Below are 27,535 nucleotides of genomic sequence, written 5' to 3'. Positions count from 1 at the left end.
CAAACAATTCAGAGGGGTAGACATATCTTTTGAAGCTATAAAGGGTTATACCAGTTGAAGAGAAATATTTATGTGAAATACTCCCTCCATTACCATTAATTATTATTATTATGGTATATTAATAATCATTATTTGCATTACAATAGCACATAGATGTCTCAGTCAGGTATTGCGACCTTATCATGCTAGGAACCATACAGGTAAAATAACAAAATGATTATTACTTTTCTAAACGTGGACAAGGCTTATACAACGGTTATAGTAACACAGTGACAGTGTAAAAGTTGCCCATATGTATATTTGCATCCTAGTTTAACAGCTGACATAATGTCTGAATTTGCTAATGATGGCAAATAAAGACCTATAAGAAAGAGTTGATTGTGTAAGCAGAGTCAGGATGAACTCTATCCTGACGTCTGGTGGCGAGTCATGGTGGGTTGTGGAAAAGAACTTCAGGGGCTGATCTTATTTGCATAGGCACACCCACCCTGCCTAGATGGTCACTTTGGCTGCTGTAGGAGCCCCAGTTTCTCTGTTATTGGGGCAGGAATAAACTGTTATTATCCTGATTATGTGAATCAAGGAGAGTGGAACTGTACTCGGCCTTTTGTTATGATGGAGGGACTCACCATCAACTAAGCAGCACTCACTAGGCAAGGATCATGGGTTCCAAAACCGAGTGAAGAGAGAGAGGCTGGGGACAGGTATTAATACTTGGTGGCACAGGCCCCCTGGTGAGGGTATTACATGCTAATTGCACTTCCTCCTCTCTCCACAGTGGAATATCAGAGCTAATTTTGATTCCATTAGGAGTCAAGTTACAGACTGCTGAGCTAAATTCACTTTGGGCTAATGGTGCACCAGCACTGAGGCTCCCCTACTACAAGCTGAAATCACAAAAGAACTAAACTTACTAAGGGCTGAAATCACTGACTGTTGTGTTAAGTAGCGGGGGAGCCTGAAAGATATATGGTGGAGCAGTTTGCGGGACGGTGAGCAGAGTGGCTGGCAGAGCAGAGCATTGCAGTTTGTGGGATGGCGAGCAGAGCAGAGCAGTTGTCGGATGCCTGGAGCAGCTCATGGGGTGGCTGGCAGAGCGGAGCCCCATGGAGAGGTGGGGCCATCAGCTTTGGACCATGTAAGGTGCCCCTTAACATCCCCTCTCCCATCTCCACCCAGGTTGGGAGGTAAAACTCTGCAGATAAACTTTTGAACTCTGGGGCTGCCCTGACCAGGGACAGAGACTTCTGGGTCGTTGGACTTTTGGGACTTTGGGTTGCTGGACTCAAGAACCAATTTGCTTGGGGTGGGTTTTTTGCTCATGAGTTGTGTTATGAATCCTGTTGGTGGTGTTTTCCCAACATAATGCCACATTGTTTCTCTTTGTTATTAAAAGGCTTTTTGCTACACTCAGACGATGTGCTTGTGAGAGGGGAAGTATTGCCTCTTGGAGGCGCCCAGCGGGGGTGGTATATATTTGTCCCAGGTCACTGGGTGGGGGCTCGAGCCGGTTTTGCGTTGTGTTCATAGAATCATAGAATATCAGGGTTGGAAGGGACCTCAAGAGGTCATCTAGTCCAACCCCCTGCTCAAAGCAGGACCGATCCCCAATTAAATCATCCCAGCCAGGGCTTTGTCAAGCCTGACCTTAAAAACTTCTAAGGAAGGAGATTCCACCACCTCCCTAGGTAACACATTCCAGTGTTTCACCACCCTCCTAATGAAAAAGTTTTTCCTAATATCCAACCTAAATATCCCCCACTGCAACTTGAGACCATTACTCCTTGTTCCGTCATCTGCTATTGTGTTATAGTGTTATTGGAATGGAACCCCTAGATACTGAACCCTTGTTGCTGCCAACTCTGATGGGCAGAAGGGTTACAATTGTATATGGTGGACTCACCATTGCTTACTGACACCCTATCAAGAGGCAGGAAAATATAAGTAGGCAGCACAAGTCACAGTTCTGGAAAGCTCTGCATGGACTGAGAAATTTCCAAATTTCATCTGTCATCTAAGAACCAAAGCTACAACACTTAACCTTTGCAATTAATACTCAGAGCCTATACTCAATCAGTCTCACAAGAGTAGAACTTCAAATGTTTGTATTTGTCTCCCTCTGTTCTCTATATTATTTAGAAATGAGTATTATTTGGATTTGACCGTTAATATTGTGGAACATGTGATGAATGATATCTAAGAGACAAAAAACACTGTATCTTGGGGGAGGACCAGAATACAATTTGTTTTATTCAGTCCAAGTAACTTAACACAGTTAACAAAGAAGAGGCTCAAGAGATGCCTTAGTCTGTCTATAAGGGTGCCAGAGTTGGCAGACACAGAGTCCATGCTGGCACGGGGGCTGACTTGTAATTTTTCCAGTGGGTGCTCCGCCCCTTTTCCGAAGGCCCTGCCTTGCCTCTTCCTGCCCCCACTCCGCCCCTCCCTGAAACCATGCTCTCACTCCACCTCGTCCTGCTCCCTCTCCACGCCCCGCCCCCCGACACTGAGCACCTCAAGCCCGCCGAGCAGCTGATCAGTGGCCACACTGAACAGCTGTGGCTGGTGGGTGCTGACTGAGCATCCCCTATTTTTTTTTCCATGGGTGCTTGAGTCCTGGAGCACCCACAGAACCAGCTCACTGTATATGTTGGTATACAGTGAGCCCTTTGACGTACCAGGGCATGGTTAGCTACTGCTACAGGTTCGAAGTGTAAACACAAACTAAAACAAGACATGCACAGGATGAAGCAAAACTGGAAAATATAGACATTTTTTGACTCCGACTCATAGTTTAGCTCACATCTAGTCCACTGAGCACCTGGGCTGGGATTTGAAAGCTGCCTGAGGCATTGGGACACCCAAAAGCCACACTGGGAGCCTATATAAGAGTTGTTTCCATGTTTTTAAGACATTCTGGGCACAGAAAAATAGACTCTGTTCTGTGCCACTGAACATTTTCCTAAAACCCTCTCCACTACCAAGCCTATTAGCATTGGCAACTATTAATCTTACAAATGATTAAACCATTACCTCTTGAAGAACCCTCTTCATTTTCAGCAGTAATGTCTTTACAGCTGTGCAATCCTGCATCATCAGTCGGAAGGGCAAAGATTCCATGCCTCCACCTTCTTCCAGGCCTGCAAAAGGCCACTCCACAGCGGGACTGCTGGCCACCTGGCTGACACGAGGACACCTAGCTTCTCCTTGGTCCACCTCCTTTGACAACTTCAGAGAGAGGTTCCTGAAATGAAAACAATATAAACAAAATTTGGCTCTGTGGTACTTTTTAGGCTCTCTCCCTTTATGAATATTTGGAGTGAAAGGTTGCTAACGCTGAGCTTTCACTCTCTCTGTTTATAGCGCATATGATGAAGAGTTTATGAATAAACACAACCAACTTTTTGGAGAGTAAATCGACTAGCCTTTTTAAGGACCCATTGCCTGAGGATCTAGCCATCACCATGTACATTTAGGTAAACTTCAGTTCATTCTACAATTGAAACCAAGCTCTCCTCCATGTATCACAAATAAAGCCACTTTCTTACAATGTTAAGTGTAAGTGGGATTTCACTTCTAGGAATTAACTTGCTGGGGATACAGCAAAATGGGGTAAAATGTATGCTCAAATTAAAGGGATGGGCATAAGTTTATGATTAAATTGGCTACATGCAATGAATTGCATTGTCTTGTTCATTATATTAGTTTTCCATATGGCTATAATGTAGAATTTAGCCCAACCCTTAAGGAAATTAATGAGGAGCAAAACAAAAGGGAATAGTTCCCTTTAGAGTTGATCCAGTGTCATAATTATGTTTATCTTATGACATTGTTTGGAAACTGCAGTTTGAATAAAGAATGAGCAATCTGCAGTTGTTAATTATCTCCATAGCTTGTGTAAGAAGAACATGTGAGAGCATGTGAGAAAGGGTCTATCTAGAACCACTGAAATCAACAGAAAAACTCCCATTGGACTTCAATGGCCTTTAGATCAGGCCCTGAGGCAGCAAAAGAATACCATTATGTTTACTGGTTTCAGAGTAGCAGCCGTGTTAGTCTGTATCCGCAAAAAGAAAAGGAGTACTTAAATTTGTTAGTCTCTAAGGTGCCACAAGTACTCCTTTTCTTATTATGTTAACCTGAAATCCTATCCCAGACCCATACTATCTGATCTTGGAACAGAGCATCAGACCAAGACATGACTCCCACAGAGATGATGACAGTTCTGAGTTCTAAATACAACGTACACTCTGAGAAAAAGCTCTAGCAATCATAAAATGATTTGAAAACAGATTATCTGGCAATTTAGTGAAATGGCAAAATAAGTAAATGCATTATGAACACTTCTGTCCTCAAAAACTTTTTGTAACCTTCATGCTGTGCCTTTTTTACCTGGGACCAATGGGAAACAGGAAGAGAATGTTAAATGAAGCACAAACACCAGAAAGTAGTAGTAGTTTGCTATATTGGTACATTAATTAATTATTAAATTACAAAAGGGTTTCAATGGAATTACTTGTCATAGCCATACTATTATCAAAAGAATGTACTATAATTAAAGATGTTAGTGTAAGTGGCAATGGAAATAATGATTACTGTCCATTTAAAATACAGTTCAAATTTTCTGGTCCATTTGAAATTTTTATAAGCAACACAAAATTTAGTGGTGTTTGATTCTGAGTTTTTAGGGTTTAGTATTCAATGATAAAGCAAGAAAGGTAACAATCTTCCCTATACATTTTGCTTTAAAGTTAACTTTGGTTCCACAAGAACAAGCATGCAAAAAAAAAAAAAGAGATTAATGTTTGTTTGTTTTTCTGGATAAACAATTTCCACTGCCACCCTAAACAAATGGAAAATGCTATTATCTGGACAATCTCTTATGGATGGCTCATTAAGAAGTTATGAAATATGTAATGTGCACTTGGGACAATATGAACTTGAGAAATGCACCAAAGAAGTCACTGAGATACTATGCATAGAACAAATGCTCATGATGGACAATGGAAATAAAATTTTCTAAGCCTGGCTTCTTAAGAATATCACTTGGGAATCAAATAATTTTGTTTTTCATTATAAAATATATTGAAACCTACATTTTGAGTGGAATTTTTTTGTGATTCAAATGATAATCTGGGATGGATATAGTAAAGGTGTGTGAGAGCCAAGAATATTATGTAGCTGCTGATTCATGGCCTTTATTAAAGCAGTCTCAGGTATAAATCATGGAAGGAAAAGGAGACAAACTTTCACTGAAGCATTAGTTACATGAGAATTCACTTTTTCTCTTAAATGTTTATTTTAAAACATTCTCATATTATGGGAATCTATATCTGAATGAGTTTAATGAAACTGACAAACACACTGTTTGACTGAAGTAAGATGAAACAGAACAATCTCTCCCCACCCACCCCCAATTTCCTGGCCAATGACTGCAGGTTGGCAAATGAAATTGCACTAGAATGTCAGCAGTCAAGAAACTAAGAATGGAACCAGAATTTCACTCCAGCTATCACTCTAGAGGGGGCGGTCATGTTGCAGACAGAACGTACCTACAGTGAGAAAGAACAGCAGCCAAGGGAGTCTTTAATAGTATGCCCGCATTAGTAAGGACAGTTTTTTATCTCCCCCAGTGCCTCTACATCAGCAGCAGTGTTCTACTTCACTTGTGGGCACAAAAATTATCACCACCACTGTAGTACCATTATTCCAAAAAAGATATTTCTTATTAAAAGCATCGTTGTGGCACATGTATGAAGTGGAGGTGTGCTGGGAAATAAAATAAATTTGACTTGGATCAAAACCCACTGAAGTTAACAGAAGACTTTTCATTGGCTTCATTCAACTTTCTTTGGTTGCCACTGAAAGGTCAATATTTACTGGTAATTGCCTCAGAGCAATCGCTGAGAGACTAGCGATGCCTGCGATACTTGGAATAGGAAATACCTCCACAATGTTAGAAAATTTATGAGGTGTCTAGCACAACTGCTAGTGCGACTTTTGTTTGCTGCAGAGGAAGATTTCCAAAAAAATGATTTTTCACCAAGTACATCATTACTAATGTATAATTATTCTGTTACGCCATTATGTAATATAATGTAATTTATCACATAACAACACTAAAGATTTAGCACAAAAAGGCTCTTGCTTGAATTTGTTGTATTCCCTAACTAGTAAAACCCCCCACTGAGTTTGGTGTTGTGTTTCAACATTCTCAAAATTAAATGTTTCAGTAAACCCATTTCAACATTTCCAAATTGAAGTATTTCAAAATTTCCATTCCACAAATATTTTGAGATTTTTGACTTTTCATCCTCATTCAGTACGATCAGAAATTTTGAAATGTTGGAATTGCCTGCAGGATAGAAATTCTATTTTTCAACAGTCACCGTACAGGGCAATTTCCATGATTGAGCTTGAGCACCCACTCTAGGCTCCAGGGTCCTCAGATGTTATCTCTCATAAGTGCAAACATGAATCTCTCTTCTTTCTGACCAGAGTTTTTTCCAGGCTGTGCACTTCCCTGCCGTACACTGCGAGTTCCCAGAAAGTCAGGCTACCTAAGCAGGCCTGCTTTGCTTTCTCTTCAAAGGCTATCAACAGTGTTATTGCCCACAGGCATAAGGTACCACACAGCTCTTATTGTGAAAGCATTACAGCAAAAACATATTAAAACAATAAAAGAACCTACATTCATGCTAATAAGCTTACCAGAGATCACCTCCCAACTCCAACAAGGGCTCGGGCAGGTGGTCAGTCCTTCAAACCACAAGGGATTTTTCTGTGGTTATAAGTTTATAACAGCTTTTAGCTCTGAAAAGGCACACCCATGAGTCTCCTTTATAGAGTTCGGGTCTTTGAACTTTGGGAACAGGTAATCAGCATACAGTCACCTTCACTTCAGGGCATAGCTTCAAAGGACTGGGTTTTTGCATAAAAGAAGGCAAGGGGGCATTTGCATTCATCTCACTCTAGATATTTCCCAGGAAATACATGTCACAGGTTTTGTCCCAAAATGTTATTCTTGTCTGCCACATTATTCAATATGATCCTTTGATCACCCAGGCCCACAAAAATGTATAACCTTCACATTTAATACAATGGACTCCAAAGATACTTAAACTTAATTCAGTAATATCTCCCAAAGATTGTTCAGGAAATTACCATATCCGTCACACCACCAACCTCCAGAGCAGCTGTAAAATCTGGAAATTCAACAAGAGTGCTTCATATCAAAATCATTGATTTGGGGGAACAAGCACTGCCACCTCTTAATTGATTTTAAAGAGCAAAAGAGTGAGAAACTGGACACAGAGGTTAATTATCTATCTAATTGCTTTGCAAACAAGGAGCAAAGAGGAAACAATTTACAATGATTCTGTTTACATCTAGATTTCATTTGTGTCTTAACTCCTTTTTTTTTTTTTCTTTGACAACCTGACAGATTTCAATGGGATTTAGGCATCAAGGGCCTTTGGAAAATCCAAGTAGGTCCCTATCTGGAACTTTACATGCCTAAATACCTTTAAAAACCTGGCCCCTAAACTCTAATGCATTCACAGATGGACCAGTTTCTAGGAGCTGTAAGTCCTTCCCCAAGAATGCCCTGCTGCCACCCCTGGAAAGTGTCATCCCCAAAAGTGACAGTGAAAATAAAAAAGAAAAGGAGTTCGAGTGGCACCTTAGAGACGAACCAATTTATTTGAGCATAAGCTTTTCATGAGCTACAGCTCACTTCATTGGATGCAAGTTAAAACAGATTTCAACTCCCACTTTTAGGATATGGGAAGAAAAGTGATTTCCCAAACAACTTGACTTCACAGCTCATGACAGCACTCTGCACAGCACCCAGAAGTGCTACAAGCAGCCACCGCAGATCACAGAAATTCCAGGTGAAAACCTGGCCATGCTGAAATCAAAGACCAAACACCCATTCACTTCAGAGGGACCAGGATTTCACTCCTACTGTTATGTACTCCCCATGGATCACTTCAGTCATGAAGCAAGCCTCCACATTTTACATTAGATTAAGCTTCTGAGTAGTTTCCAAGGGCATCTCAATAGAAGTTAAATGACTGTAATCGAACCATAAAGTTCCAGTGATGCCAATCACAGTGACAAGAGCTGCATCAGGACTGGTCACATCCTCCAGGCGAACTTTAAATTGAAAAGGGTACTAGGTTCCATAGCTGCTATCTGCATATAGAAGATGTGCAACTGGATCCCACATGACACTTCATATTTCAAACTATTTGACAAGGACCAGGGCAAAAACCTCTGACAGTAGGCATGCTTACAACCCAGCCCATTCCTTTAGATGCCTCTTTAGACCTGCTGCCATGATTTCTGTTTCATCTGGGTTAAGCTGTAATCAAATTACCTGCGTCCACTCCCTCACTTCTGCTGGATGCTGGGAAAGCACAGAGACTGCAGTACCTTCATTTAGTGAAATGGTATACCCACCAGACAGCCCAGCCATACTCCACAAGCAGACTTCCAAGAAAATCTTCTGCTGCCATGCCTCAGTCTGTGTGTGTTTGCACCTCAGAGACCTCCAAGTCACTAATGTAATGAAATGGTATGTTAAACAACCAAAAGAGGTACACAATAGTGCAGCTCTTTTTGATGCCATTTTCACTAACAAAATAAGCCCATTTCTTCCCATTCCAAAGCATTTTTAAAGGGTCTAACAGTACACGGGGAAAGGGGAGAATACGACTGACAACTTGAGCTAGTTCAAATTGTTTTTATTTCTTACTCGTCCTCAAACCCAAAGATTTTGAAGAGTTTATGGTAACTTAAACTTTCCTTACACAAAGATTCCCAGATTATGCTGAGTTTAATCTTCTTTGTTTTCATCAACGGTGCTCAGGGCATGGGCATAGGGGAATTAGTTAAAACTAATACAATTGTTCCCTTAGTGTCTGCACTTCTTGATATCAGCTTACCAGCACAGAGAGCATCTAACACTGTCCGCCTCAGGAAGGCTCTACAAGCAGAGTGAAAGACCCTGGCCTCTGTTGGAAGCACTAAACATACTCTGTCTGCTGTCTGAGGGATTATTTTCGAAAGCAAGAGCTTAGACAAAGCCTTAAATCTCATGTGTTTTTTATATTCACTGTTAAGCAGCATTTTGGTAAAAACAATCTTTTATTCATATTTTGATCCTGTCCAGCTAGCTATACCAGAATGCACATTTCTTATTATTTCAGAAAACCGTTATTAGCTAAATACATAGATAGCAGCAGAATGATCCTGAAATGTTTTTTTTCATTCAAGCCGTTACAGGTTTACATCCATAGCTTTCCCCCCTATCCAGATTTTTTTGCTTCTCACCAACTGTAAGTATTACAGCTGCATGGGATCCTGTTTTAGAAAAACCCCAAATTACTAGTTCAATAAGGTCAACGAGGACATATAAGACAAGAAAAAATAATTATAACTTGCTTTCTGGAACAATCTGCCTCACATAGTCATTGCCACTTCAAAAAATCCAGCTCAAACTCCTCTATGCCTATATTGTTATTTACATTACAATAGCATCTAGAAGGTCCTGGAACTGCGCCTCAGTTCTGATAGGTTCAATGTACACATAGTAAAATAGAGCCCTTGCCACAAAGATTTTACAATCCAAATACAGACGACAGACAAATGGTGAGACCCCATTTAACAGATGGGGAACTAACACACAGTCCATTTTTTTAAAAGGTATTTAGATGCCTAAACGTGCAGATAGGTACCTAGGGGGATTATCAGTTAGGCACATAAAAATCTGTCCCAGAGAGACTAAGGATAATTTTTTCAAAAGCACTTAGAAGCCTAAGTCCCGTTTTCAAAAGTGACAAATGACTAAGTCAATTTGGCACTTCTGAAAATTATAACCTAACTGACCTACCCAAGGTCACACAGGACCATCTATGGCAGAGTTAGGAACCCAGATCTCCAGACTCTCAGTCTAGTGATTTAACAACAAGATTATGTTACTTTCCTTTCCTTACTATAACCAATAAGCATATATCTCCATATGCCCTCACAGCTTCTGAATGTAATGTTTGCATTGCTGTAACTGCGAATACTTTGAAAGTTGTACGGATGACGTACTATCAAATTAAAATGCATGGTATGGTAAGGTACATATTGTTTGACATTTTACAGCTTTTAGTACTGTGCATCATTTATTGCCATTTTCATGCTGAGATTTTTCAAGGTCACCCCTTGGTACACATACAATATCTGTCATTACCAATCTATGCACACATACACATGCACACTATAATGGCTAGTGCTGCCTATAAGTTAAGGGCCTGTCAGCCTTTCTATTATAACCCCTTTTCTTTCAAAGTTTATAAACTCAGCCATAAAAAACTTCCTCTGGGCTAAAAACTTGGCAATGAAGAAATATGGAAGCAAATTTAAAAAAAAAAAATCAAACAAACAACTCTGTGTTTCAGCTATCATTGAAGTACAGGAGATTAAAAAAAGATATCATGGATGCAGTACTAAAATACGGGCATGTATAGTAGTAATTTTCTTTCTTCATGTTCTTCTACACTAGTCCAAAAGCTTGGGTTCAGATTTTTCCCCATCCAACACAGGGAGATAAAAACAACTGAGATTCTGATGTCATCCTCCCATATATAAGGAGCTTGCCACCACATAATTCTATTTGCAAACGTGCAAAGCTACCTAATAAGACAAAGTAAAACAGTGTAATAACTAAAAAAAATTAAGCATTTGGAATAGTTTGAGGGGACTCTAACTATCTAATTTGTATGAAAAGAATGAGAAATGGTAAACCAGGATGTATCTGAATCACTCCAAACTCCACTGTGCAATGCAAGTTCCAAGAAATCTGTGCCTTTGACTTTTAACAATGTAGCAAGTAACAGATGGTGTCACCAAACATCCACTAATTAATACCTAGCTCCTCCATTTTGACTTTTCAGAACTTGCTTTGGAGGAAAATTATTATTCTAATTGATAATAATATAAATAAAGTCATAGAATTATAGCAATTTTAATAGAAGTCAACTTGTGTTCTTCAAAATAAAATTTATCTCCAATATCTTTCCTAGCTCTCTTTCATGCAACTTGAGAATAACAATCTACAAAAGAGTTGTGTCCAAGTGCAGAGGATACCTCATGTCTATATTATGTAGGGGATTTGATTAATCTGTCAGGAAGAAACTGTGACTATAAAAAACATTTTATTTCATTGTCACATAAAATAGTTAGAACCTAATGTTATTGTTAAAAGAGCTTTTATGTTAAATCTCCTTTTATGTCCATTTAACGAGAGCATGTAATGGATTTTGAGGTATAATTTATAAGAATCTCTAGTAAATGCATGTTACTATATATTCATTTTTGAAAGCTTGCAATCTACCAGAATTCTTAATAAGAAACTAATGTATAGGTTGGATTCTCATCTCTTGGCTTTTTGGGAAACATTATGAAATGAAAATAAAGTTGGAAAAATCTTAATCCCATTGACAAGTATCCAAACTCCCACAATGATGTGGAAAGCCCAATAAAGAAATAAAGTTACAAAACAATGTGCGAAAACCCCAGTCACAATGTTAATTAAATCTACCAGTTATTACCATAGGGTGTGCTGCTGATTCATTTTTTGAATCGACTGTTTGCCACTGGAATTGTGAACATTGTATATTTGACACATGGGGTGTGTGTGTGTGTAATTCTCTCTCTCTCTCTATGTATAAAAGAAGTAGGGTTTTCACGTGTGTGTTGGGGGGAATCTCATTTAGGACAATAGGTTTGCACAGACACAGAACTTTCATTTACTGTCATAATAAACAAATTCTGGCAAAGTTAGAGATTAAATAAATCAGATCTTTTCCACAGTTAAAGAATACAGAGATAATGAGCTTGGTTGTGATTAGCCCTTACAGTGCACCAGAGGGGAAAGGAAAAAAGAATAAGAGTCTCCCAAGAGCCAACACAGAATTGCACTAGAGCAGTGCTTCTCAACCTATTTACCATTGTGGGACGCATCCAATACTACTGTATGACCTGAGGATGTCACATGTGCCGCAGCTGTGTGCTGATGGGCCGCAAGCAGTCCATGGGCTGCAGGTTGAGAACTACTGCACTGGAGGGAGAGCCGGACTTCGTCCTTGCGGAATGCAGTACCCCAAAGCAGCAGGGAGGGACAGGGAACAGATGGCTCCAATTCACCTACATGCCAGCCACCAAAGCTGGCCATCCATGTGGAACTCAGGGAAGGGGATAATACTGCCATCCTTGAAGAAAGCTCCAAGCAACATTTTGCCTCCTGAGGCACCAAGCCTCCAGTGCTCTCCTGAGGATGATGCAATTCCATACCACTACTTACAACAGGCTAAGTACTATTCGCAGAAATATTGCCAAGAGATTATTAGGAGCAAAATTCCCAGCCATGTTTGGAGACGTAAGCAAATGAGTTATGAGGAACAATGTGGCATTGTTTCCTTGTGAAGGTGTCATTCAGATGAATTAGAGGTCTCCCATTCATTTGGGAGGTTTCTTTTACTAGGCAGGTGTTCAAATTTGTGCACATGCGTTTTAATTAATGAAATTAATGCACTTCAGAAGCACATCTTCAATTTTTGAAATTAGACATTAAGAGACCAAAGAAAAGAAAAGAGTAATAAGCTAATTAAGTGTCTAAAATAACCTAATTGCTTTATTCTTACACAACTAAATAAATCACTCAGTTCCATTGCATAAACCATGTTTTTTTTTTAAAAAAAATTCATATGGAGAGACTTACCTGCCTTTAAGAAAAGATATTTCAACAAGACTTCCACATTGTTCTCTCATGAAAGCCCCTTTAAAAAAAAGAACTTTTTCTCTCCTCTACATTACCTGCTATGAAGGTAAAATCACACATGTGGAGAATGGAGGCAAGTGGCAGTCTGAGAGGAAGTGTTTGGTCCATGTAGTTATAAAGACTAAAAATCAGGGCCTAAAGCTAGGCTCCTAAGGCCATAGTTAAGCACCTGCAAAAAGTGATGAGCATCCAATATGGAGACGTAAGGGTACAGTTAAAGCTCAGCGTAGAGAGCAAATGGTTATGCTAATTTAAAGTTACTTGCTGAACTGTTTGGTGGATGAAATATTTTTGCTTCAATGCATTGCTGCTTATTGTACTTAATATAAAGCTCACATAAACCATGCCGGAATGATTGTTTTATTCTCCTTGCACTACCTCATCCCATTCCAATTACTCAGGATGGAACATCCATGGGCTGTTAACTTTGGTTCTTGGAAGATTACGTAAATTAAGGCTGGACTTGTTCATTTCAATTATGTGCATTCAGTCTGAGACAGGCTCTGCTCTCTGGACTTTCTCCCTGCATTAGCAGAATACCTGGAGCAACTGTAATTGTTAATGTGTGCTATGCCATGTGCGTTTAAGGTTGAGACAAAAATTAAAATAGGTATTGTACTGTAAGATACATGTCTTGAAAAATAACAGTAAATCAAAAACATCTGCCCCATGATATTCTTTGCTATATGTTTTAAATTCACTATGACCATATCTAATGCATTCTGAGCAATAAAGAATGGTAATATTTTGGAATTATTTTCTTGGAACTTAACAGCAAATGTTACCATGTGTGTTTTTACAAGCTATATTAAACATGCTTGAATTAAAATACTTTTAATTTATAATAATATCGTCTTCTGCAAGTGGTTTGTAATCACCACAGTAGCTACATACAGCAATAATAAATGCAATACTTGATCACTGTTGAAATGTTATGTTGCCTGCCCCAATTAAGATCAGAACTTTGCTGGCTACCTAATGACTACAGGAACAAGTGGAGCTATCAGTGTCACCATCTTTCATGATTGGTGGGATAATATGCATGACTGGAATATTGTATAGAAGGGTGCAGCTTGCTCAGGAAGGACGGGGAAGAAAGTGGAGGAGGTCTTGCATTATAAAAATGTATAGACTTGGACTGACATTGAGATGGAAGTAGAAGCCAGATTTACTGAAAGTCTCTGGGTAAGGATAAAAGGGGAAAAAACAAGGGTGATGTTATGGTAGGGGTCTACTACAGACACCCTTAACAGGAGAAGAGATGGATGGGGATTTTTTTAAACAACTAACAAAATCATCCAAAGAACGGACTTGGTGGTGATGGGGGACTTCAACTACACAGACAGAGGTGGATTAAGGTGTCAGGAGGCTGTGGATCACACAACAAGTAGGCCACATGCTGGACTCCTGCTTCCCACCACCCATTCCCACTCCACCTCTTCCTCCTGCAGTCCCTTCCCCGTTCTGCCCATTCCGCCTGTGGTCCCACCCACAGACCCACACCATTCTGCCCCTTCCCCCTACTTCCCCACGCCATTCCAAACACAGTCAGCCCCATGCTGCCCGCCACCCCCCCCCCACGTGGCGCCGCAAACATTGCCCTTTCTGCCTCCCCATCCCCGTGGCCCCAAGACCGGAGAAGCTCTGTCCCCCTCCCCTGCCATCGCCCCAGGCAGCAGCGAGGAGCGAGAGCTCCGCCGGCCCTGAGGCCACAGCCAGGAGCTAGAACTCCTCCAGTCCCAGGGCCCCAAGCGTAGTTTGACTGTTATATTGGGGGGACAAACAATGCCCATGCCCATGCAGGCCGAAACAGCCCCCTGGGTTCACTGCCTCCCTTCCCATGCCTACAGTGGTACCTGGGCTGCCAGTGCTGCGGGAGACAACGGTTCTGGTGCTGCTGTAGTTGCCTCCCTGCTGGGGCCGCTGATGCCTAGGGAACGCCACATGCTGGACTCCTGCTTCCCCCTGCCCATAGCCGTATCCCCTTCTCTTCCCCATCTCCTCCCCCTTCCTCTCCCCTTCTCTTCTCCTCACTCCACCCTTCTTGTTCTGCCCCCACCCCCTCACGGTTGTAGAGGAAACGGAAAGGCACTAGGACCCAGAAGGCGGAATCTAGCTGCTCAGGCAGGACCCAGAGCACTGGGGGGGAAAGCTGCTCCGCTCTGCTCCCCATGAGCCGAAACATGCGGGGGGCGGGGAGGAACAGCACTCGCAGAAGTTGGGGGCGCGTGACCCCTCTTGCCTCGCCTCTGTTTGAGGGGAAATGCCACCCCCCTGCATCCCCCAAACTACACCTATGCCTGGGGCTGCAGCTGGGTCTGGGCACTGGGGTTCCCCCCACCCCCCCGCTCTCCTTTTTCTCGCTTTTTTTTCTGGGGCCCTCCAATTGATTGGGGCCCCTGGGCATGGGCCTCATCGGCCCAGTGGCTAATCCACCACTATACCGAGACATGTGTTGGGGAAATAATACTGCAGGGCAAAGATTATCCAACAAATTCTAGGAATGTATTAGAGACATTTTTTCCCACCAGAAGGTGGAGAAAGCTACTAGGAGAGAGGCTGTTCTAGATTTGATTTTGACAAATAGGGAGGAACTGGTTAAGAATTTGAAAGTGATCATGAAATGACAGAGTTCATGATTATAAGGAATCGTAGAAGAAAAAACAGCATAATAAAGACAATGGATTTCAAGAAGGTAGACTTTAGCAAACTGAGGGACTTGATAGGTAAGATCCCACGGGAAGCAAGTCAAAGGGGAAAAACAGTTCAAGTCAGCTGGCAGTTTTTCAAAGAGACATTATTAAGGGCACTAGGGCAAACTATCTCACTGCGAAGGAAAGATATAAAGTATGGCAACAGAACACGTTGGCTTAATCAAGAGATCTTCAATGATCTCAAATTCAAAAAAGAGTCTTACAAAAAGTGAAAAAACTAGGTCACATTACAAAGGATGAGTATAAACAAATAACACAAGAACGTGGAGACAAAATTAGAAAGGCCAAGGCACAAAATGAGATTAAACTAGTGAGAGACATAAAGGGTAACAAGAAAACATTCTACGAATACATTAGAAACAAGAGGAAGACTAAGGACAGGGTAGGCCCGTTACTCAACGAGAGAGGGAAAACAACAGCTGGAAATGGCAGAAGTGCTAAATTATTTTTTTGTTTCAGTTTTTCACCAAAAGGGTTGGAATTCTAAAATAGTGAACACCAGTAAAAATGAGGTAGGATCAGAGGCTAAAATAGGGAAAGAACAAATTAAAAGTTACTTAAACAAGTTAGATGTCTTCAAATCACGAGGGCTCCCTGAAATACATCCTAGAATAGTAAAGGAACTGAGGAAATATCTGAGTCATTAGCAATTATCTTCAAAAAGTCATGGAAGACAGGAGAGATTCCAGAAGACTGGAAGAGGGCAAATATAGTGCGAATCTATAAAAAGGAAATAAGGACAACCCGGGGAGTTACACAGCAGTCATCTTAACTTCAGTACCCTGGAAAATAATGGAACAAATAATTAAGCAATCAATTTGCAAACACCTAGAAGACAATAAGGTGATATGTGACAATCACCATGGATTTGTCAAGAACAAATGCTATCAAACCAACCTAACAGCTTTCTTTGACAGGGTACAAACCTTGTGGACGGGGAATATGGTATATGTAAGGCTTTAGATACTGTCTCGCATGACCTTCTTATAAACAAACTAGGGAAATACAACCTAGATGGAGCTACTATAAGGTGGGGGCATAACTAGTTGGAAAACTGTTCCCAAGAATCTTTATCAGTGTTTCACAGTTAAGCTGAAAGCATATCAAGTGGGGTCCTGTAGAGATGAGTTATGGGTCCGCTTCTGTTCAACATCTTGATCAATTATTTAGATAATGGCATAGGGAGTATACTTTTAAAGTTTGCTGACAATACCAAACTGGGAGGGGCTTTAAGTGTTTTGGAGGATAGGATTGAAAATCAAAATGATCTGGACAAACTGGAGAAATGGTCTAAAGTAAATAGGAGGAAATTCAGTAAGGCAAATGCAAAGTACGCCACTTACGAAGGAAGAGTCAGTTGCACACATACAAAATGGGAAATGACTGGCTAGGAAGCAGTACTGCAGAAAGGGATCTGGGGGTCATAGTGGACCACAAGCTAAATGAGAATCAACAGTGTAACCCTGTTGCAAAAAAACATTATTCTGGAATGTTAGCAGTCGTGCTGCAAGCAAGACACGAGAAGTAATTCTTCTGCTCTACCCCACACTGATTAGGCCTCAACTGGGGTATTGTGTCCAGTTCTGGGTGCCACATTTCAGGAAAGATGTGGACAAATTGGAGAGAGTCCAGAGAAGAGCATCAAAAATGATTAAAGGTCTAGAAAACATGACCTATGAGGGAAGATTGAAAAAATTGGGTTTGTTTAGTCTGAAAAAGAGAAGACCAAGGGGGGGATGATAACACTTCTGAAGTACATAAAAGGTTGTTACAAGGAGGAAGGAGGAAAATTATTCTCTTTAACCTCTGAGGGTAGGACAAGAAGAAATGGGCTTAAATTGCAGCAAGGGCAGTTTAGGTTGGACATTCGGAAAAACTTCAGGGTACTTAACTGTCTGGATACTTAAGCACTGGAATAAATTGCTGAGGGATGTTGTGGACTCTCCATCACTGGAGATTTTTAAGAGCAGGTTAGACAAACACCTGTCAGGCATGGTCTCGATAATACTTAGTCCTGCCATGGTTGCAGAGGACTGGACGAGATGGCCTCTCGAGGTCCCTTCCAGTTCTGTGATTCTATGATTTTATCACACATCTCACAATATTTGGCATTTTTACGAAAGCCCAAGCTCCTGGAGTCAAATGATTGAATGAGAATCTCATCTTTCATTATTCCCAGCCCTCACGGTTGCAGAGGAAAACTTGAAAATGTGACCCAAGTGCACCCTAATGGCTCAGAAACTAGAAGACAAAGAAGAACAACCCTAATGGATTTTTAAGCAATTGCATGATTTCCTGAGGCCTTATTCACGATTTTTGAATGCTTTGAGATGGTAATGTTCACCCATATGTGCACTCAGGGACCCCCCAACCTTGAGACACTTCCATTATCAGGGAAATCATCTGACTGGCTGTTGTCCCGCAAACCTCATAATCATGTTAAAACTCATTTGTGCTTTGGGGTGGGCAGGAAGCGCTGGACAGAGGGCATATTGGGAAAATAACAGCAAAGCAGGTTGGATGAGATACCCTGAAAGAGGGGGAGAAAGAAGGGGAGAGATGTTTGGAGTGAGGAGGAGAATGAGAATGGAGGAAAAACAAATAAGATATGTACCGAGCATAACCTTAACATTTTGATTCCTTATTGTTGTTTGCCTTCTTTGTTTAGACTGTAAATTCTTCAGAGAGAGACTGTGTGTTCTTTTGTGTTTAAACAGAACCTTTAAATAGCCAGCCACCATAATTAAATAGAGGGGTAGGAATACAAAATGAGCATATGGGAATAAGTATGTGTTTAGCCTTGGCTATCTGAACTTCAAGGATAGTTTCGCTACTCAACCACAATATATAACAGCATGGGCTATGTTGAGAAATGTATTCCCTAGGTCACTTTTTGCATTTCTTTTCAATCCCTGCACAGAAGGTGTGAACACCTATCTCCTAACACCATACTTTTGGCTCCAACTTAGTCCTCCCTGAATGTTATCTCATTTTCTCTTTTTTTGCCCACTGAAGAGCGCCTGACATTTAAAACCAGATAACAGTAGCTGCCTAGTAGCAAAGGGGAAGGTTTCCATTCACACCAAGCAGCATAAACACTGATCGCTATCTTTGGTCAATTGTCTTTGAAACAAAGCCCAGAATGCAAAAGACTGCTGGGTACAAAGAGTAGAAGGATGATAACAGTCTTCCATTCTGCAGTGACCTCTCCACCCCCATTCAGTGGTGCATATAGTGAAAGGCATTTGTCACAAAGGGAAAAAGTTCAGTTCCCCTGGCAGGACTGAGGAATACTATAATGTTGTTTTCCACCTGGTTTGCAGTGAGATGATTAAAAAAAAATATGGCAGATATCAAATTAATGCATCCTTTTGTGATGTTGATGTTACAAAAGCCTAGGGAACCCAGCCACTTTTTCATTTAAAGGCAAAGCTTTTCGTCCTAGAACACTGACATGTATTACTCTGAGTCTGCACCTAACAGCATATGCAGATTGTTCCGTCTGATTACGAGCTTTTTTCATCAAAAATTTCACAAGGGGTGGTGATCAAATGTTATGATAGGATGTAGGGAACTGAAAGACACAGTGTATGCTGAATGCATAACACTATTTGGTTTCTGACAGCTAACGTTCTTTTTAAAGCTTCTATGGGTGTCTTAATTATTGTGGTGTAGGGATGGGCCTGAGCTCCAGAGTTTGTGGTGCTCCACCCTAGGACACAGTTCAGCCCATTACAGACAAGAACCACGTACAAAGTTTAGATCCAGATACCTCACAACTGAGAATGTCAGCAGTTCAGGCCCATCTCTATTTTGGAGAGATTTCAGGCTATAAACGTTTTATTGAACAACTATGGCCTGATTTGAATAAATGAATTAGATTTGAGGTTTGTGACATAATGGCCAGCACTCTAGGAGGACATTTCATAAAACCAGTTAGATGGTATCTTTTGTAGTGAAGTTAAATTTACTTTAAAAGATGATTTGCTTCAAAGTCTTTATTCGGTAGTATTCTTGCCATGTGAATAAGTTGTGTAAAAATCTGGGGTTTGAAATATGTTTTCTATAGAATGACAAGGAAGAAAGTGAATCTGTCAAAATTGGTTACCTGAAGACAGAGGGAAAACTAGCAGTCCCAGTCCAAAAAACTGTGTAACTGACCTGTCAATTACAAGTACTTAAATGACATTTATAAATGGCCCCTAGAGCAATACAAAACTGTGCTGGATGCCTCTCTTTGGGGACCTGTTTCTATTTCATTTTTAATGTTTCACGGCAAAAATAAATTCCTGGTTTCCACTGCTTTTTGTCTGATGTTTTGGAATCTTTTTTTTTTTCCATTTTTTTTGACAGCATGGAAAAGTTATTTAGTATATTTTGCCTATTTTGGTGAGTTTCACAAGAAGGATTTGTGATGTTTGATAACATTTATAATACTTCCCAGCCTCATGTTTCCTGTTTACTGTTCATTTTCGCTCAGCAGCCTGACACAAGAGACTTCAAAACAAATTACACTAGTGTCAAGTGGGTGTAACAGAATGCAGAATCAGACCCTTGTCTGCTCCAAGTATAATTGATGGTGCAATTCAGAGGCAGAAGAAAATGGAAGAATATGTTTGCAATGAAAATATTTACCACAAAAATATTTCCATGAGAAGTTTGTTAACAAGTCACTTCTTGTGATATTTTTTCACAAAATTATGGAATCTGAACATTATTCTTAGGGGAACATGGAGTAAATCTGAGAAGTCCCTTCTGCGCACACATTTAAGGAGGTGAAGGAAGTATCATAGGTAGGGCCCTACCAAATTCATGGTGGTGAAAAACATGCCACAGTCTCTGAAATCTGATCTCCCCAGTGAAATCTGCCGAGGAGGGGCAGGGCTGTGCGCTCCGCAGCAATGGCTTCTACCATGCGCTGGGCTCCAGCTGCTAGTCCCACAGTTTTGGGGGGAGGAGGAGAGAATGCAACCCCCTGCCACCAAACTATGCCCATGATAAGGGGTGGGGGGCATGACCCCCGGACACCCCCCCCCCCACCAGGTTCCAGCGTCAGTGGTCCCCACTTCTATAAAGGTTCCAACACTCTTGCCCCCAGCCCTGCCCCTCCTTGCTCCAGGCCCAGTGGTTGGGGGTTAAAGGAGCCTTGGGCTGACTGGGTGTGTGTGTGTGTACAACTGTGCCCCCCTCACTAGGGGGCCCTAGACGGTTGCCCCCCCCATAAGGCTGGGCCCTGCCACCCCCCCCAAAAAGTGGATGACCCCCCCACCACACACACACGCATAACCACGCGACCCTCGCAATCTGTGCTGCCTGCTGCTCTCCAGCTGCCCAGCTCTGAATGCAGTTCCTCCTCCAGCAGCATCGCAGAAGTAAGGGTGGCAACACCGCAACCCTCCTACCATAGCTGTGGCACAGACAGCTGCAGCGGCAACAGAGCTGTAAACAGGGGAGTTTGCAATGGGAGTTTGCGGGAAGACTAGAGAGCCAGGCAAAGGAACAGACAGGCTAGTGAAGGGAGTGTGTGGTGGTCTGGCAGTGTTTTCGTGCTCGTTGGGGGCGGGGGGGGGGGTTGTTTTGCTGTGGGTGGTGGTGTTTTGGTTTGGTTTGTGTTTCCCAGACTAACAGGACTTAGGTGAGAAGGCGATGACAGACACAGAGGCAGCAGTGGTAGTGACCCAAGCAGTGGAGGACACAATAAGATGACTGGATGTAGAAGCTGTGGCATGTACATGATCCTGGAGGGGGTACCTGAAAAGAGTTTCGTTTGCACAAAGTGCCGCCTGATAGAGCTGATGGAAGAAAAGATCCGAGGATTGGAGATGCAAGTAGAAAGTCTGGTTGAGTTTAAAAGGGCTTTTGAGCGGATGATGGAGCAAAGACATGAGGAGGCTGAAGGGAAAAGCTCAGACTTGCAGATGGAAGCAGGACCAAAGAACTCTGAGGGGAGACTGCTGTGTGAAGAAAGTGGACAGTGGAAGCACGTGACTAAGAGAACCAGGCAGAGGAAAAGACGGGCTAGTGAAGGAGAAACAGAGCTCAGGAACAGGTTTGTGGAGTTGGAAAATGAAGAAGGGGCACAGCAGGTGGTCACTGAAGGTGAGAGGGCAAGGAAGAAGAGAAGATCAGCTAGTCCTATAAGAAGAGGGCAAGAGTCAATGGAGATAACACCAAATATGAGCCCCAGGAGGATATGGGATGGGTTGAAGAGGATTGCAAAGGACAATAGGAATCGAGAGGACTTGCAGCTAGAGGGAACAGGGGATAGACTGGAGAATCACACCATCGACAGGAAAAGGCAGGTCTACGTGATTAGGACTCCTTAATGAGAAGAACAGACAGGCCTGTAACAAGAGCTGATCCAGAGAACAGAAGGGTGTGCTCTCTGCCGGGTGCTAAGATACGGGATGTGGACCTGAGACTGAAGAGGATCCTAATGGGAGCAAGAAAGAATTCATTGATTATCCTTCATGTGGGAACAAATGATATGGGTAGATTCTCGCTGGAACGTATCAAGGGAGACTATGCCAGGCTGAGGAAGACGCTTAAGGAAATTGAGGCTCAGGTGATCTTCAGTAGGATTCTGCCTCTTCCTAGAGAAGGGCAAAAAAGGTGTGACAAGATTATGACCATCAACAGCTGGCTCAGGCACTGGTACCATAAGGAGGACTTTGCGATGTATGGCCTCTGGGAGGCATTCATGGACAGAGGACTGTTCTCTTGGGATGGACTTCACCTGAGTAAGGAAGGAAATAGACTTCTAGGATGGAGGATGGCACAACTGATCAAGAGAGCTTTAAACTAGGAATCTGGGGGAGATGGTTGGGAGATGTCCAGGTAATCTCCATGCCAGATTTTAACATTGAGAGGGAAGAAAACGAAGTAAGAAAGGATACAGCTGTGGGTAGGAAAATGGACATAATGAGGAAGGGCAGTGTAGATACCAGTCTAATTGGTGATACTGGCAGTAGAATGACCGTGCCTAATTGGGTAAAGCATGTGAGTGAGGCCAAATAACAAAAATTAAGATGTTTGTACAATAATGCGAGGAGCCTAGGTAACAAAATGGAGGAACTAGAGCTACTGGTGCAGGAAGTGAAACCAGATATTATAGGGATAACAGAAACATGGTGGATTAATAGTCATGACTGGAGTACAGGTATTGAAGGGTATGTGCTGTTTAGGAAAGACAGAAATAAAGGCAAAGGTAGTGGAGTAGCATTGTATATCAATGATGAGGTAGACTGTAAAGAAATAAGAAGTGATGGAATGGATAAGACAGAGTCTGCCTGGGAAAAAATCACATTGGGGAAGAAAGCTACTAGAGCCTCCCCTAGGATAGTGCTTGGGGTGTGCTATAGACTGCCAGGATCCGATCTGGATATGGATAGAGACCTCTTTAATATTTTTAATGAAGTAAATACTAATGGGAATTGTGTGATCATGGGAGACTTTATCTTCTCAAATATAGACTGGAGGACAAGTGCTAGTAATAATAATATATAATAATAGGGCTCAGATTTTCCTCGATGTGATAGCTGATGGATTCCTTCACCAAGCAGTTGCTGAACCAACAAGAGGGGATGCCATTTTAGATTTGGTTTTGGAAAGTAGTGAGGACGTCATAGAAGAAATGGTTGTAGGGGACAACCTTGGTTCGAGCAATCATGAGTTAATTCAGTTCAAACTAAATGGAAGGATAAACAAAAATAGATCTGTGACTAGGGTTTTTGATTTCAAAAGAGCTAACTTAAAAAAAGTAAGGAAATGAGTTAGGGAAGTGGATTGGACTGAAGAACGTGTGGATCTAAAGGCGGAGTAGGCCTGGAATTACTTCAAGTCAAAGAATTGACTGGAGAATTGCTAACATAGTTCCTAGTTTTAAGAAAGGGAAAAAAAGTGATCCGGGTAACTACAGGCCTGTTAGTTTGACATCTCTAGTATGCAAGGTCAGGGAAAACAGTTTGAAGGAGAAAGTAGTTAAGAACATTGAGGTCAATGGTAATTGGGACAAAATACAACATGGTTTTACAAAAGGCAGATCGTGTCAAACCAACCTGATCTCCTTCTTTGAGAAGGTAACAGATATTTTGGACAATGGAAATGCAGTGGATCTAATTTACCTTGATTTCAGTAAGGCATTTGATACGGTACTACATGGGGAATTATTCGCTAACTTGGAAAAGATGGGGATCAATATGAAAATTGAAAGGTGGATAAGGAACTGGTTAAAGGGGAGACTACAATGGGTCACACTAAAAGGTGAACTGTCAGGCTGGAAAAAGGGTACTAGTGAAGTTCCTCAGGGATCAGTTTGGGGACCAATCTTATTTAATATTTTTATTACTGACCTTGGCACAAAAAGTGGGAATGTTCTAATAAAGTTTGTGGATGACACAAAGCTGGGAGCTATTGCCAATACAGAGAAGGACCAGGATATCATACAGGAAGATCTGGATGACCTTGTAAACTGGAGTAATAGTAATAGGATGAAATTTAATAGTGGAAAGTGCAAGGTCATGCATTTAGGGGTTAATAACAAGAATTTTTGTTATAAAATGGGGGCACATCACTTGGAATTAACAGAAGAGGAGAAGGACTTCGGAGTATTGGTTGATCAAAGGATGACTATGAGCCGCCAATGTGATATGGCCGTGAAAAAAGCTAATGCGGTCTTGGAATGCATCAGGCGAGGTATTTCCAGTAGACATAAGGAGGTGTTTGTACCGTTACACAAGGCACTGGTCAGACCTCATCTGAAATATTGTGTGCAGTTCTGGTCTCCCATGTTTAAGAAAGATGAATCCGAACTGGAACAGGTACAGAGAAGGGCTACTAGGATGATCCGAGAAATGGAAAACCTGTCTTATGAAAGGAGACTCGAGGAGCTTGGCTTGTTTAGCCTAACCAAAAGAAGGCTGAGAGGAGATATGATTGCTCTCTATAAATATATCAGAAGGATAAATACCATGGAGGGAGAAGAATTATTTAAGCTCAGTACCAATGTGGACACAAGAACAAAAAGGACCATCAGGAAGTTCAGACTTGTAATTAGATGAAGGTTTCTAACCATCAGAGGAGTGAAGTTCTGGAACAGCCTTCCAAGGGAAGCAGTTGGGGCAAAAGACATATCTGGCTTCAAGACTAAGCTTGATAAATTTATGGAAGGGATGATATGATGGGGTAGACTAATTTTGGCAATTAACTGATCTTCGACTATTCGTGGTAGATATGCCCAATGGCCCGTGATGGGATGTCAGATGGGATGGGATCTCAGTTACTACTGAGAATTCTTTCCTGGGTGTCTGGCTGGTGAGTCTTGCCCACATGCTCAGGGTTTAGCTGATCACCATATTTGGGGTCGGGAAGGAATTTTCCTCCAGGGCAGATTGGCAGAGGCCCTGGGGGATTTTTGCCTTCCTCTGCAGCGTGGGGCACGGGTCACTTGCTGGAGGATTCTCTGCACCTCCAAGTTTTTAAACCACGATTTGAGGACTTCAGTAGCTCAGACACAGGTTAGAGGTTTGTTACAGGAGTGGGTTGGTGAGATTCTGTGGCCTGCGTTGTGCAGGTGGTCAGACTAGATGCTCATAATGGTGTCTTCTGACCTTAAAGTCTATGATTCTATGAATAGACTTGCAAACCTGCCCTCCCCCACCCACCACCCTCTTTTGGGTCAGGACCCACATGGTAATAACTCCATGAAATTTCAGATGTAAATATCTGAAACTATGAAACAGACTATTTTTAAAATCCTATGACTATGAAATTGACCAAAATGGACCTGAATTTGGCCAGGCCCCAATCTTAGGACTAGGAGCCCATAACACAAAGTACTTAGGTTCTTAAGATGAAAAAGTCACAATGCAGTAGGATAGGGCTCTTTAAATCTTACATTCTAATCTAGGGAGAAGAGAAGGAGTCACTCTAAATCTAGTCCACTTGAGTTTCCACTTGCAAAACTCTCTAAAAAGCCCTGGTGAAACTTTTCTGACCTTTATTATCTTTCTTCATGATAAAAACCATTAGATTAGATTTTTCAAAATGCAAAAATTATGTTCCACAAATAATGTGTTCTCTGCCATGGAAAAGGTGATACAGAGACAGAATATAATACTTGAAAATGGAAGGCTTAAAACTCTGAGGAATAAAAAACCCAGGAAAATTATCTTCTCTTTTTAAAGCAAGGAGGTGAGGATAATCAAAGAAATCTAGTAGGTTTTATTCCACTTCCACTCAGACTTTTAAACAGAAGAGCAGAAACACTGTTCATAGATGGGATCACTTTGTTCTCAGTTCTCTACCAACTGGGATTTGCATAAGCTCCGCTGATCCTACTGGGATGATAAGGCAACACAGAAGGATAAATCATCATACCTAAGGCCTCTAGTGCACAGACCAGAGAAATCCGATGGATTTACATTTTACTGTCTACAATACCTACAATGTTAAAAATAGTTGTTAGAAGGATAAAACTGTCAAGGCAGCCACTGAAATATGCAAACCTTTCAAGAAAGAAGGCCAAAGACATCATTTCTTCATATAACCTTTCTACTCTCCTTTGCTGATTTGTTTTTGTTGGATCTGGATTATTAAAGAAAGTACAGTGATGCTGCTTTTCTGGATTTTGTTCCTGTCCCAACAACATGATTTAACTTAAGAAATAGTTGGTTTAAAGAATTGTTAGTGTACATTTTGTATTTAAGCATCTATACTGTATTTCTAACTTTATATATTCTGGGACTATTTAAAATAGTGAGGTATGCTACTCAATTACCACATTTGAACACTTGGTAACTGTGTTTGTAAGTAACTAGAAATTACCAAGATTATGAAGAAGCAAATGTGCACCCATCTTAAAAAAAAAAAACACTTTTAGACATGGATCTCTGTATATAGTTTTTGTCTAAAAACCATTGACTGAAATTGGAGACTTTCTGGATTTACAGTTAATATAGTGCTTTCTATATAGAAGAATCATAGAAATGGTTTACAAATGCTACTTGATATGCTACTGTATCTACAAGGCTATCAACAGAAATACATACAGGTTCAGGCTTAATATGTATTAGCTCTAAGGGGAGGGAGAGGAGATTTGTGTATTTTATGAGGAGCTGCTATTAAATTTTATTTTATTCCTGAAATTTGTGGCAGAGGCCATCAGAGCCTCAGATAGGTGTTCCTTTCTATTTTTGCTTACATCCAAATAAACACATTTTAATAAAATATATAATTCCACTCACTGTTGAAATGCAACATCCTCTAAGAAGAATACATGTCAGCTGTCATCACACAAAACACGGCCTGACAATTTTTGGACAGTAAGTAAAGAACAATACAGTATCCAATTAAACAGGGAATATTTAAAATAGCATAATTTAATTATATATACGGTTTATGACTGGGATACTGGGAGCTAACATGCCTTGTGGCAGAAAGTCTAGGGAATTTCACCATGCTAAAGCATTGTTGCAATACAATGTGAAAGGGAGGAGCGCCACTTAATTACTCTCATTACCATGAGCAGTGATTTCCATGGAGGAAAATACCAACCTGATCTGATGAGAACATAGCATGAGATTATATTACTGCATAGCTCTAAGATAGCTAGAAAAACAGAGATGCATGGGAGTGTAATACCTGAAACTACTGGCTGCAGATATCATTGTCTAATGGTCTTTATTGTTTCAACAAGAGCAACTTCCTCATTCTAATTCCAAAAGTCAATTTTCTAGTAAAGTTCATTTTTGTTATAATTCAGGAGGAGATCAAAGGCAATTTGAAATTCTAGTAAAATGTTCCAGAATCCATAACTCTACTTACAAACTTTCATATCTGTTCTCCCCGTCTCTCTCAGCTGAATGTGAAATTCTAATATCTAACAAAAAGAGATTCAGTTTTCTATTATGTTTTCCAATGCAGCCATTTTGACGTCTCAAAGCAGAGTTAAAGCAGCGTGGACTCTTTAAAAAAGTATTATTCCTTCACC

General features: G+C 41.1%; 1 protein-coding gene across 15 annotated transcripts in view; it reads right to left on the bottom strand.

Annotated features, from left to right (window-relative positions):
• Window positions 1-27,535, bottom strand: part of CCSER1 (coiled-coil serine rich protein 1) — a 1,152,782-nt gene that overhangs the window by 627,311 nt on the left and 497,936 nt on the right. For all 15 annotated transcript variants that reach the window (XR_006290310.1, XM_043545151.1, XM_043545153.1 and 12 more), the window contains one exon: window positions 3,034-3,244. Coding sequence is in view for 14 of the 15 variants with exons in the window: in XM_043545151.1 (XP_043401086.1) it covers window positions 3,034-3,244 (211 nt within the window). In the remaining variant the exon portion in view is untranslated. The remainder of the gene's footprint in view (window positions 1-3,033; window positions 3,245-27,535) is intronic.

This window comes from Chelonia mydas, chromosome 4, assembly GCF_015237465.2.
Source record: "Chelonia mydas isolate rCheMyd1 chromosome 4, rCheMyd1.pri.v2, whole genome shotgun sequence".
NCBI lineage: Eukaryota > Metazoa > Chordata > Testudines > Cheloniidae > Chelonia > Chelonia mydas.
The sequence above is the reverse complement of the archived record's forward strand: the minus strand, read 5'-3'. Positions and strand labels throughout refer to the sequence as shown.